Source organism: Amphibalanus amphitrite, unplaced genomic scaffold (assembly GCF_019059575.1).
Source record: "Amphibalanus amphitrite isolate SeventyFive unplaced genomic scaffold, NRLGWU_Aamphi_draft 000506F_arrow, whole genome shotgun sequence".
In the NCBI taxonomy this organism is placed as follows: domain Eukaryota; kingdom Metazoa; phylum Arthropoda; class Thecostraca; order Balanomorpha; family Balanidae; genus Amphibalanus; species Amphibalanus amphitrite.
Window position 1 is genome coordinate 86,133 of NW_024882000.1, and position 14,378 is coordinate 100,510.

General features: G+C 44.9%; 2 protein-coding genes across 2 annotated transcripts; one reads left to right on the plus strand and one right to left on the minus strand.

Annotated features, from left to right (window-relative positions):
- Nucleotides 1-337: 337 nt before the first annotated feature.
- LOC122392900 (glycine-rich protein 3-like) lies at nucleotides 338-862 on the minus strand. The gene is made up of 2 exons (XM_043388253.1): nucleotides 845-862; nucleotides 338-652 (listed from the first exon to the last, which is right to left on the minus strand). Exons 1-2 carry the CDS (start codon nucleotides 860-862, stop codon nucleotides 338-340), a joined length of 333 nt encoding a protein of 110 aa, XP_043244188.1.
- A 5,307-nt stretch (nucleotides 863-6,169) lies between these two features.
- On the plus strand, nucleotides 6,170-6,694 carry LOC122392904 (keratin, type II cytoskeletal 2 epidermal-like). The gene is made up of 2 exons (XM_043388266.1): nucleotides 6,170-6,187; nucleotides 6,374-6,694. The coding sequence occupies exons 1-2, from the start codon at nucleotides 6,170-6,172 to the stop codon at nucleotides 6,692-6,694; spliced, it is 339 nt and encodes a 112-aa protein (XP_043244201.1).
- Nucleotides 6,695-14,378: the final 7,684 nt, after the last annotated feature.

The window sequence follows — 14,378 nt, forward strand, 5'->3', positions numbered from 1 at the left end:
AAAGCAAATACACATTGCGTAAAAAATGTTTGTTTAAACGCAGATAGATTAGTAATAAAGGTGCACTTTATATTGGTCGCAGGCTTCATTGCACAATAAACGCTACACATTAGAACATAAACATCGAGCACAATGTACATAGATTACAACACGGTACACTTAAATAACATTTAAACCATCTGGATGGTAAGGTTTCTGTGTGATAAGTATCGCGACAAAGAAAAAGCGACATGATCAATGTTGATCAGGTTATCAGTCGTCGTGCATGACAGGGATGTTTAATGTCTGGGGGGTGAGACGGATCATCAGGTACTAGCTAGATAGACCCCATCCCCGTCTAGAAGTAGCTGCCACCACTGTGGAACCGGTTGAAGGAACCGCCAAAGCCAGAGCCGTGCAGACGACCTCCGCCGTAGCCGGAGTTGAAGCCAGACTTGAAGCCAGAGTTGAACTTGTTGAAGCCGCTGTTGAACCGCTGTCCGCCGCCGATGAACCTGTTGCCGCCCTTGCCGTAGGCGCTGCCGAAACCGCTGTTGATGCGTCCGAAGTTGTTGAAGCGTCCGCCCTTGTTGAACTGTCCGCCACTGAACTGGCTGCCCCTGAAGCCGCCGTCAGCCGAGGCGATGGCCACGAGGGCGGCGACGAGGACAACCTGAAGCAGAGGGTCACATGGTGAGACTGGTGGGAGTGGTGAGTATTTTCAGATGAATTTTCACACAAATCTGTTTCAAAAAATACCTGTAGCCGCAATGGAACATTGTAGCCAAGTATCAGTGACATTTATTTGATTTTTTATGACCATAGCAAAATTTTTTTTTTGCTTCGTTATGAATATGGCACTTACCACGAAGCTGAAGTTCATGTTGACTTGCTAGTTGCTCCTTCAGACGGGTATGACTGCTGACTGGATGCTGACTGTAAATCACTCCGTGTCTTTATACGCAACAGCACAGTAGGACTGAGGGGAAGTTTGAAGCTATACTAGCGATGTTGAAACTTGTAACTGACCCTGAGCTACATTGTGCTTTGATGGCTGTATGCAAGTGTAGTCCACACTGACCTACGGTGGCGGACAATGGCAATATCATACGGCCCTTTCCGGTGTATGCACATTGGTTATACAACAGTTCACGTAGATCTCTGATACAATACAACTTAACCTTCCAGGCGGTGGAGCCATTTTTGCCCCCCCCCCCCCCCATTTAGTTTTTTATATCTCCAGAACCGCGGGGCCGATCGTCACCAAACCTTCAGTGGGGTAGTGTGGGGTAATTTGAGCATATTTTTACGTCTTCTCCGTTGTACCAAATTCCAGTTCAACCCTGGATGAAGAAAAACTGCTTCAGTAGCGCAAGTGTCACTTGCTTTCACCATGCAAGCCTCATTTTTGGACGAGCCGAGCATACCTTGAATAGCATAGCCTCACTTCTCCACCAAGTCACGGTGTGTTCAAATTGCCCCACCGTGGGGTAATTTGAACATACTGCCTTTAACCGGTCATAAAAACGATAGTCTCGCCAGTACCGATGTTGTTTGACCCATAAACAAATAGGCAGAACAATTCTAAACATACCTTCACTTGAAAAATCAACACAACAGCAAAAATAACAGTTGCAGAGTATCAATATCTGCACGCTGCACACCGGTCAGTTGACATAATTCGCCCCTCTTCAATTAACAGAACGTCTATCATTTTTGTTCGATAAAAACTCTCCCAACCGTACTACATCTGTTAAAGTGGTGCCAATCGAAACCTGGACATTTGGAGTTCTGATTTTGTCCAATGTCCAATTCGGAATTGGTTGGACAAAGGTAGAAGACTGGACAACATTGGACGATGGCTTGCTACACTTCAGCGCTTTTTATAAAGTAATCGTGCATAGCATTGATTGGCGAATGGAAAGTTTGTTAAGCTCTCAATATAATGAACTCTTTTCGGCTGGAAAAATTACATGATAAGCAATATAAATGACGGTTTTGAGTGTTGATAGCTGCATAATTTTCGGACATATTTGGACAAATAGTTGACTTTAACATTTTTGGACGGAAAATCATCAACAATGCCGGACATAAGACTGATATTAGACGTAAATTTTCTAAAACTGGCATCACTTATCTGCTACTGCCTTGGGTCGAAAATATTGGCAAAAAAAAACTGGGAGCGTTGTTTTTTTCGAAGCTATCCCTGTCTTCATTCAAATTCTCACACTATGTTCAAATTACCCCACGCTAAAAGTTATTTTGCCATTTTAAAAAACAGGGTTCAAAGCAAATTTCTTGGATTGAAGGCACTGATTAGGTCATTATACAACAAAAGCCGTTGCGTATTAGGCGCTAGCAATGCAAGATTTTGCGCTGCAATGAAGTTGCAATGACGTGTTGTTAGGCGTTTTTCCTTGCGAAATTGATTTTTTACACTGTGCGTCAACATCTTCAATCCCTGAAACTTTAAAACCCGTTCATATGATAGCCCTTTTAGTTACGATAATTTCTCTCATTGGTCTTATTGTCATGCCACTTATGGATTTTCCGTAATTTTCTGTTATTCACACTATGTTCAAATTGCCCCACATGTTCAAATTACCCAACCCTACCCTACTCTCCCGGGCATCGAGTTTACATTTTGTTACCAAACATTTTTCCAAAGGCTAGGATAGGTTGGCCGCAAATAACGCCAGAGTGGCCTCATGTTCTGCTATTTTCGAGCTAAAAAAGTTTCGAGGGAAGAGCTGTCAGGCCTATAGCTTTGATGATACTAAGCAATATTCAAGATATAAAAGGTGTAGAATTATCAGGGCTACGAAACTGCGATCTCAACATTTTGACATTTTTTGAATTTGACTACTAAAATAAAAATATATATATATATATATATATATATATATATATATATATATATATATATATATATATATATATATATATATATATATTTATATATATATATATATATATACATATATATATAATAGAAAAAAAAATCCCACCTTTTTTCGATTTTCGAAAAAAACGGAATATATGTATTAGCTCCTATCGACTTTTATTCATATACCAAATATTAGATCGATACCTCTTTTTGCCAGGCTGTAGCAAAAAAAAAACTGTTCAAAATTGATAAGGTACGTCAAATTTTCAAACACATGTTTTAGCCATCCTAAACAACGTAACGCAAAACAAAGACCACAATTAGACTCGCCGTGACGAGTCGCATCGAATACCCATTTAGGTACCCATTTAATGCAAAAATACCAACTTTGAAATTTGACCTTTTTTGACCTCATAATGACCTGACCTCCACAAAGAAGTGACCAAAACCGTACCTGATTGTCTTATAACCAACACCAATGAGTTGAAAATGAAAATTGGCCATAAAACATGCAGCGCGCTGCGCTAATAAAGCTGGGTTCATGCATGCTGACCCTTGGTGACCTGATCTGTAACCTGACCTGGCATTATCAGTAACCTCTGATAACAACATATGTAACAGCTAACTGACGCCCTATCGCTGATTTTCTATAAAGTACGTTTTATCGATATTATAGCGCATTCCCTAGAAGACCCGTCAATGTTGAAACATTTTTGCTTTCACCTGACCTGTGACGTCACTGGTAACCCGAGCACATTGCTCCAACAGACGGTAAATAACTTTTGAATATACTTATCTCCAATTTTAGTGTTTTCTGAACCAAAATTTTGCGAGGAATCCGATGGTGTGGTCCCTGAAATCTGAAAAATTTCCATTTTGGAGATAGCACCTATTTTTTGAAAAGTAAATATTCGTCATGCACAAAAGTCAAATAAATTGAAAATATAATGAGTGAATATTTATACTAACACTAGAATGCATCGAACATAAATTAGTGATATATTTTAGCTGAGATGATACTATATCAGCTCATACATGTACATGAATTAGTACATTAACCCTCGTCGGCCGAAAAGGGGTGGGGCGGATGCCGCCTCATAGGGGTTTTTCGCGATAGCTCAAAACACGCTAAGGGAAAACAGCTGAAACTTGGCATACCTAATATTTTATTCAAGCTGGATCTTTTGACACCAACTGCGTTTTCAGGTCAGGTCAGGTCACTGACCTATGACGTCATAAATGAACCTCTGCACGGTCCTCAGAAGTTGCAACTTTGCAACGCCCTCAGTGCCAGAGGAACTTTCACAGAAAGATGAAACTTACAGGACGTAGTATCCTTTAGAGGTCTCACAAATTGTATATCTCAGATTTTTCCCAAATGTCACATGAGGTCAGTTCGGTCACGTGACCTCACCATAATAAGTCAATGGAGGGAAATATGAAAACTGTTATTTTGACGCCGGAAATTGTCTAAAAACTGTCCCAAGCACATAAAATCGTGGTTTCATGCACTCTTTGTAAGGTCCGATCATGAAACCACGATTTCATGTGCTTGGGATAGTTTTAGATCATTTCCGGCGCCAAAATAACAGTTTCAATATTTCCCCCATTGACTTATAATGGTGAGGTCACGTGACCGACCTGACCTCATGTGACATTTAGGTTAAATCCGAGATAAACAAGTTGTGAGACCTCAGAAGGATACTACGTCCTGTAACTTTCATCTTCCTGTGAAAGTTCCTCTGGCACTGAGGGCGTTGCAAAGTTGCAACATCTGAGGACTTCGCAGAGGTTTATTTATGACGTCATAGGTCAGTGACCTGACCTGACCTGAAAACGCAGTTGAGGTCAAAAGATCCAGTTTGAATAAAAGATTAGGTATACCAAGTTTCAGCTGTCTACCCTAAGCGAGTTTTAAGCTATCGCGAAATGCCCTATGAGGCGGCACCCGCCCCACCCCTTCTCGGCCGACGAGGGTTAATGTACTAGTTCATGTACATGTATGCGCAGATATAGTATCATCCCAGCTGAAATATATCTCTAATTCATGTTCGACACATTCTAGTGTTGTTACAAAAATTAACTCATTATATTTTCAATTTATTTGACTATTATGCCTGACGAATATTTATTTTTCAAAAAATAGGTGCTATCTCCAAAATGGAAATTTTTCGGATCTCGGGGACCACACCATCGGATTCCTTGCAAAATTTTGGTCCAGAAAACACTAAAATTGGAGATAGGTATTTTCAAAAGTTATTTACCGTCTTTTGGGGCAATGTGCGAGGTGAATGAAATTGGAGTTTGCACAGCGAATTTGACAGGGCTATCCAACACCGTTTGAATTTTACGGATCCGTCCAGTAGTTTCGTCCAGTAGTTGCACATATTTTATTCAATAGTTCGCCTTTGATGCCCTGACCTGGCCTTGACCTTGACCTCTTCATGGTAATGTATGCATCGCATCTTGTCTTGGAAGACTAGAATACGCCTTGGGTGCTCAATCTCAGTCCATTTTTTTCCAGTAGGGCTCCACAGTCAGTATATATTGTAGAAATCTGCACTCAAAAGGCCTGTTTTGCTTGCTGGGATACTTCAATTCAACTGTTTTCCCCGTCTTTCTACGACCATCCGTTCAAAAGTTAGACCGTGGGGGGCAGAATCTGCCCCCAGCATATGGCAGACAGCCCAGCGGGGAGCGGTTTCAATATTTACACACATATGGATATTAGATATTACCAAGATCATGCTGGTTTTGCATTTTCCAGCCATGAGGCTGTTATTCATTGTCAAAAACAAGCCCTAGGTTTCATGAACTTTGGACGCTGCGAGAGGGGCAACCCCAAATGTCCCTCCCCTCCCCTCCGTCGGATCCGCCAGTGGACCCGGGGCAATAACGCCTCACCCCTCTTATTTCCTCTCCGTCTCGACTTCGAGATGTATCGCAAATTGTGAATATCATCCAGACACCTGGATTTTCAGCGGATTCCATTAGGGAAAAAATGCAGTAAAATGCAAAATATTCAAGCGTTTGAAGGCATCTTTTTGACCTCTGGTGGTAGATCACTGCAGACACCAGAAAAGGCCAAATGATATTTCCATTGTCCATTACCAGCCGTCAGTATGATCTACACTTCCATTTTCCACGCACTTGTATGAGTCGGGGTCAGTTACGACACTGTGAATTGGCCTGCAAACCTACCTATTGCAGCTAGGCCTTGGAGTATAAAGGCACACATCGGGTGACAGTAGTCAGTCAGTCGACATTCCAGCTTGGTTGAAGGAGCAACTACATCAACTCAACATGAACGTTAAGCTTGTGGTAAGTGCTGCTATAAAGAAACAGTTAAAGATATATAAACTTATCTATAGACATTTAGATAAAGACATATCATAAACTGGTTACAATTGGCCATAAAAATAATTATACCGATGGGGATGCTCGTTAAAATTCATTGGGAAGTATTCACCCTTCCCACCTGTCTCACCATGTAACTTTCTGCTTCAGGTTGTCCTCGTCGCCGCCATCGTGGCCATCGCCTCGGCTGACGGCGGGTTCAGGGGCAGCCAATTCAGTGGCCGACAGTTCAACAAGGGCGGACGCTTCAACAACTTCGGACGCTTCAACAGCGGCTTCGGCAGCGGCTACGGCAAGGGCGGCAGCAGGTTCATCGGCGGTGGACAGCGGTTCAACAGCGGCTTCAATAGGTTCAACTCTGGCTTCAAGTCTGGCTTCAACTCTGGCAGCTACGGCGGAGGTCGTCTGCACGGCTCCGCCATTGGCGGCGGCTCCTTCAACCGGTTCCGCAGTGGCGGCAGCTACTTCTAGACGGGGACGAGGTTTAGCACTTGGTGACGATATCTGAGACGAGTACATGCTTCATACGTCTCGCCGTGTCACGCACGAGCTAGATGACCTGATGTCGCCGTTACCATAATATCTTTGTCGCGAGACTTATCACACAGAGACCTTAACATCCTGACGTTTGTAGTGGTTTTAAAGTGTGCTGTGTTGTATTCTGTATGCATTGTGCTCGATGTAAATGTTCCAATGCACAATGTGCAACGAAGCTGATCATCAATAAACAGTAATATTACTGATCTGTCTGCCTTCACTGGTGGATCCAAAAAGGCGATATTTGACACTGCGGTTGGCATACCCCCCAAAAAAGGTATCTGTAAATTTAAAAAAAAAATCATCGGCTTTTGATTCTTTGCGCAGTGCTGTGCAGTATAAAAGAAACTTTATTACTAATACAATTTGTCTAGTTATCGTTTTATTGTTGAACACATCACATTTTCGTCCCTTTCGGGCACTGGAGTGTGAGTGGCCCGAAATGCCCATGATTGGTCGGAAATGCCCCCCCCCCCCCCGAGATCCGCCAGTATGTTCATTATGTCAGCTTATGACACACAACATTTTTACTCGTTACTCATTTGCTTTTACTCGTATTGTGGCTCATAGTGCGATTTTCAAAAAAAAATCGACAAACAATGCATGCGGGACAGGTCTAGGAATGTAGTAAAGAGCCAGTAGCCTACAAATATATTCAAAAAACAGTTACAAATAAATAAGCGGACCGGTTTCGTCTCTCAAAGACTTCTTCAGTGCTTTTTTCAAAAACGTATAACAAGAAAACTAGCACAGTGAAAATCGTTTGAAATGAAATTGGTGTTCCGCCGGTACTGCGAAGGAGTAAAATCTTCACGGGCTCATGAAATCAAATGAGTTCATGAAAAATGGGTTCATGGCTTCAAACTTTTCATGTACTCGCCGGACCTACTGGTTTTTCTACATGTGAGTACGTCCTGGCCGAGGGGGACGGGGGCGGGTAACTAACCCCCGTGCTGTTTTGCCCCCAAGTGAGCTAGAGGCCCCGCGTAAGAAGTGAGCGTGCGGGCAGTTACGAGACACAGTGACTGGTATCCAATTTTAACCCGCGAGCTGCTGGTGGGGGTGGGGGGGGGGCGTTAGACATCCCCACTTTTTTCGTCGCGCTATAGCTAAAAATGGCGCGTGTAGGTGCGCCAATTTTCGGATACTGTATGTGTTATTGGGCACAGGATCCGCGCTCATACCGGGACCGAACCGGGGCAGGCCTGATGTGTCAGAGAGTGTACCGATTAATGTGATACGGAACAGTATCCCATCTAGTCGGCTGCTGTCGGTCTTTAGTCTGCTGCATCTAGTCGGTCTAACGTGACATTGAGAAAATAATAGATAATTCACCTTGAGGTAAGGTAACCAAATTTTCAGGGTTGATATGAAATTGAAATCGGTTCATTGTTGAGAATGTCCTGAGAATTGGTGCTGAAACTCACTTGAGTTATTTGCAAAAAACATGAGTCGGAAGGGGGTAAATAACGGTGTGGTCCCACTCTGGTGACATTAAACGAGATCCAAAAAAGTTACTCGCCATTTTTATCAATCATATCTTGAAGTAAATTGTTTTGACAAGTCAAATCAATTAGACATGCTGCTTTAATCGACATATGATTATTTTCTGCTGGCCCGATTAGTCACCTAACCCTCGCCGGCCGAGGGGGGGGGGGGCGGGGCGGGTGCCGCCCCCCCCCCCCCATAGGGTTTTTCGCGATAGCTCCGAACCCGCTGGCGATAGAGAGCTGAAACTTGGCATACCTGACCTTTGATTCAAGCCAGATCTTTTGACACTAACTGCATTTTTGGGTCAGGTCAGGTCACTGACCTATGACGTCATAAGTGAACCTCTGCACGGTCTTCAGATGTCGCAACTTCGCAACGCCCTCACTGCCAGAGGAGATGTCACAGGGAAATGAAACTTGCAGGATCAATTATCCATTATGAGTCTCATAACTTGTATATCTCGGATTTTTCCTAAATGTCATATGAGGTCAGGTCATTTCGTGACCTCACCATTATAAGTCAATGGGGGAAAATGAAAACTGTTATTCTGGCGCCGGGAATGATCTCCAACTATCTCAAGCACACAGAATCGTGATTTGATGCACTCCTTGCAAGGTTAGATGCGTCACTTTTGCAATGTTGACCTTGCGTGACGTCATTTATGACGTCATCAAGGTCATATTAGTTTTTCGTCAATAACTCTTGATCAAATTAAGCTAGCGAGTCGCGGAAGCCACCAATGGACTCAAGAAGACCTGTCGAATTGAATGATATGCGACATGACCTCTTTCGACCAACTTCGTGACCTGGGGGTGCTGACCTGACCTTGACCTGAGGTCAACACCCCAAGTTGACCTGACCCGAACAAACAGTATATCATTCGACGCGCCTGAGCGAGGCGAACACGATGCTGCCAAAATCGCGGCTCTGCGGCCGTTTTTTGCGAAGTTATTCACCAAAAACTGAACCGTACCCTGGGGCACTTGACCTGACCTCAGAGGTCACCGGTTGACCTAGGACCTTTAAATCGGGTACCAATCTCTGCGTCTCGTAACGGCGCACACGCTCGTTTTTTCCGCGACGCGCTAGCTCCACCAGGGGCGAAACGGCGAGGGGGGGTTGTACCCCCCCCCCCTCGGCCGGCGCGTATGTAGAAAACCAATAGGTCCGGCGAGGGTTAATACTACGCGCTCGTCTTGATATAGAAATACAGAGACAACAGCAACAAATAATAAAATAAGAATACGAGCCTCAACCATACGCCAGTCTTTCTCTTCCGTCGTCTTTCGTTTTCTTCCACATTTGTCATAACGCGCTTCCAAACCCCTTTCCCCTTCCTGCACACAACGGTGTATCCACCGTCTGGCAGTTGTCAGAGCATCACCGAGAATCTCTGCCGCCTGCTTGACAGTGACCTCGATCAAAAAGCAAGACGAGCCTTCCCTTGTCAAAATCACTGAGGTGTGCCATCGCGCTCATGTCTAGCCGCACACACTCCACGCGGGCTGCGGCCGCATACTGAATTGCTCCCCTTCCCCGGCTTTCCTCCCCACTAGGAACAGAAACAACCAGGTCATGTCATCGCGTGACCCTCAAATGATACTGTTCCGCATCACACTAATCGGTACACTCTCTGACACACCAGGCCTGCCCTGCCTCGGTCCCGGTATGAACGCGGATTCTGCGCCCAATAGTACATAAAATAGAATAGTTATACAAGCAATCTTATGGTCAAAGAACTACGAAAATCGGCCGGTAAAATTTTGAGTTATGAGGTTGCAAACAAAAAATTGTGACGGAAACACTTCTCGCGTCGGCCGATCAGCGCCTCAGCCGGTGAGATCTTTCAGAGGCGGATCCAGCTCAGAGTTTTTTTTTGTGGGGGGGGGGGGGCAAACCATAAAAATTTATCGATTCTTTCCATGCATCGTCCATAGGCGTAATGTTAAAATTATGCCGTTTGGGGGGACAAATGCCAATTTTGCCCCCCCCCCTTGATCCGCCACTGACATCTTTACTCTTGTCAGGCTTTAACCCGCGCCCCGTAGGGGGGGGCCGAAACGCCCCCCCCCCCCCCCCCTTGTCCTTTTCCGTCGATATCTCCTAAACGGCTGCAGATATCGCCACCAAACTTTCAGGACCCCTCCGGGCATCAATTTTACACATTGTGACAAAAAAAAATCCAGAGGCTATGATGGTTGGCCACAAATGACGTCAGAATGACGTCATGTTCTGCCATTTTCGACCGAAAAAAGACCTTCGCGAGAAGAGCTGTCAGGCCTACGGCTTTGAAGATACAGAAAAATGATCATGACATAAAAGGTGTAAAATTGACAGGGCTACAAAACTACTATCTCGGATTTTTGAAATTTTTGAGTTTTGACCCCCAAAAATCAAAAATGCAATTTTTTGGATATATTAGCCGAAAATCCAAACAGTTTTTTAAGTTTCGAAAAAACGGTAATATGTGATAGTATCTACCGTCTTCTATCTACATACCAAATTTCAGATCGATATCTCCTTTTTTAACGAAGTTATAGCGAAAAAAACGTTCAAAAATGATGACGTCAAATTTTCAAACTCAATTTTTGGCAATTCTAGACCACGTGGGGCAAACCAAAGACCACCATTGGACTCCCCGTGACGAGCGGCATCGAATGGATACCCATTTTATGCAAAAATATCAACTTTGAAATTTGACCTAATTTGACTTGACTTGACCTGACCTTGACCTGACCTTCACCGGAACATAATCTAAACTGACCCCAAAGGCTGCCTGACCCACATAATCGCATTTGTCATGTAAAATGGACCATAAAACATGTATCACACGACACTTTCATATTGTGACCCCCAGTGACCTGACCTCTGTGACCTGACCTGGTATCAGTGACCTCAGATAGCGAAGTATGTGTTTGACGAACAATGTACCATCGATGGTTTTCAATAACTTACCAATTTACTCGATTTCACAACACATTTCTTGAAATGCCTGTGAACGGTGAAAATCTGACCTTTGACCTGACCTGTGACGTCATCGGTTTGACCTAGGTCAATGAAATTTGGTCACAAGGTAGTTCCCCGGTGGGGCTATCGAACGCCGTTTGAATTTTGAAAATCGGCCGGTAAATTTCCGAGATCTTAGGGGGGGCCGAAACGCCCCCCCCCCCCCCACGGGTGGTAGGGTCCGCCGGTAGCCCTACGGGGCGCGGGTTAACCCTCGCCGGCCTAGGGGGGGGGCGGGTGCCGCCCCCCTCCATAGGGTTTTTTCGCGATAGCTCCGAACACGCTGGCGATAGAGAGCTGAAACTTGGCATACCTGACCTTTGATTCAATCCAGATCTTTTGACACCAACCGAATTTTCAGGTCAGGTCAGGTCACTGACCTATGACGTCATAAGTGAACCTCTGCACGGTCTTCAGATGTCGCAACTTCGCAACGCCCTCACTGCCAGAGGAGCTTTCACAGGGAAGCGAAACTTTCAGGATCTAGTTAGTATCTATTACGAGTCTCACAACTTGTATATCTCGGATTTTTCCTAAATGTCATATGAGGTGAGGTCACTTTCGTGACCTCACCGTTAATGGGAAAAAATGAAAACTGCTATTCTGGCGCCGGGAACGATCTCCAACTATCTCAACCACACAGAATCGTGATTTGATGCACTCCTTGCAAGGTTAGATGCGTCACTTTTGCAATGTTGACCTTGCGTGATGTCATTTATGACGTCATCAAGGTCATATTAGTTTTTCGTCAATAACTCCCGATCAAATTGAGCTAGTGAGTCGCGAAAGCCACCAATGGACTCAGGAAGACCTGCCAAATCGAATGATATGCGACATGATCTCTTTCGACCATCTTCGTGACCTGGGGGCGCTGACCTGACCTTGACCTGAGGTCAAAACCCTAAGTTGACCTGACCCAAACAAAAAGCATATCATTCGACGCGCCTGAGCGAGGCGAAGATGATGCTGCCAAAATCGGCGCTCTGCAGCCGTTTTTGCGAAGTTTTTCACCACAAAATGAACCGTACCTTGGGGCATTTGACCTGACCTCAGAGGTCACCGGTTGACCTAGGACCTTACAATCGGGTACCAATCTCTGCGTCTCGTAACGGCGCACACGCTCGTTTTTTCCGCGGCACGCTAGCTCAACCAGGGGCGAAACGGCGAGGGGGGTCCTACCCCCCCCCCCCCTCGGCCGGCGCGTATGTAGAAAACCAATAGGTCCGGCGAGGATTAATTGTCATATCTATATGGTTGGATTTGTTATGTTGCCGCTGTCACACTCACAAGTATTTCTTCATTGGACCAACTGTATTGGTCCAATGAATTGGTCACGACTGTATAGGTCACGGCCGGTCAGAAAGTGACGGTCAGTGGTGGTCCGTCCCGACCGCTCAGCTCCCCGACCTTCGACCCCGCCCCGCGGGCAGTCGGTCGGTCAGCTGCGCTGAGCGGCGGCCCAGCCTCGCGGGACGGACGGTCACACAAACGGCAACACAAACAGACACCGCCTATATCTCGCTTATATCAGGGTTAGCTAGAGATTCTCCATTTATACTCAAAATTGTATGTACTGTCGTGCAGTGAAAGAATTAACCCGCGCCCTGGTGGGGTCTGTTTATAACGCGACCTGGTGGGGGGGGGGGGGGGGGCTATTTTTTGCCCCCCCCCCCTCGTATCTCCGAAACTACTGGACGGATCCGCAAAATTCAAACGGCGTTCGAAAGGCCTGTCAAATTTTTCGAAGGAAACCAAATTTCATTGACCTCGGGGTCACCGATGACGTCACAGGTCAGGTCAAAGATGAAATGTTTCACCGTTCACGGGTCTTCTAGGGAATGCGCTATAACACCGAGGAAAACGCATTTTGTCGAGAATCAGCGATAGGGCGTCAGTTGCCTAGTAGATATGTTGCTATTAGAGGTCACTGACAATACCAGGTCAGGTCACAGGTCAGGTCACCAAGGGTCACAGGTCAGGTCAAATGAGCCCAACTTTACTAAGGTTGTGTGATGCATGTTTTATGGCCAATTTTTCATTTCCAACTCAATGGTGTTGGTTATAAGACTATCAGGTACGGCTTAGGTCACTTTCTGGTAAAGTTCAGGTCAAGGTCAGGTCAAGGTCAGGCCAAAAAAGGTCAAATTTTAAAGTTGATAGTTTTGCATAAAATGGGTATTGATTCGATGCAGCTTGTCACGGGGAGTCTAATGGTGGTCTTTGTTTTGCGCTACGGGGTCTAGAATTGCTCAAAATTGAGTTTGAAAATTTGACGTCATCAATTTTAAACAGTTTTTTCGCTATAACGTCGCCAAAAAAAGAGGTATCAATCTCAAATTTGGTATGTGGATGGAAGGTGGTAAGGACTATCACATATATTCCGGTTTTTGCGAAATTCAAAAAACTTTTTGGATTTTTCGATTATTATATCCAAAAAATTTATTTTTTGATTTTTGGGGGTCAAACTCCAAAAATTTCAAAAATCCGAGATAGCAGTTTTGTAGCCCTGTTGATTCGACAGCTTTTATGTCTTCATCATTTTCCTGTATTTGCAAAGCTATTGGCCTGACAGCTCTTCCCGCGAAACCCTTTTTTGGGTCGAAAACGGCAGAACATGACGTCACTCTGACGTCATTTCCGGCCAACCTATCATAGCCTTTGGAAAATTTTTTGGTCACAATGTGTAAAATTGATGTCCGGGAGGGTACTGAAAGTTTGGTGACGATCGGCGCAGCGGTTCTGGAGATATATCGAAAAGGCTGGAGGGGGGCAAAAAATAGCCCCCCCCCCACCAGGTCGCGGGTTAAGAAAATCGGCCGGTAACTTTTTAAGTCATTGGGGTGTGAGCACAAAATAGCTCCACCAGGATATGGCAAATTTGACCACGTGTGACCTCATTTGATCTTGAAAACATTGACCAAGGGTCATAAAAATAACACGCTAGATTTCTTTATCACCTTCGATTACCCTCCAAACTTCGTCTTTCTAGCTTCTATAGGAGCTGAGATCTTAGGAAGGTGGCGAGGCGACATTCGCCCCCCCCCCCTTCCACTGGGCGTAGTTCTCGGACCTCTTCTACTTCGCGTGCTAGTGAACGTCACGCAAGGTGAACAATGCAAAA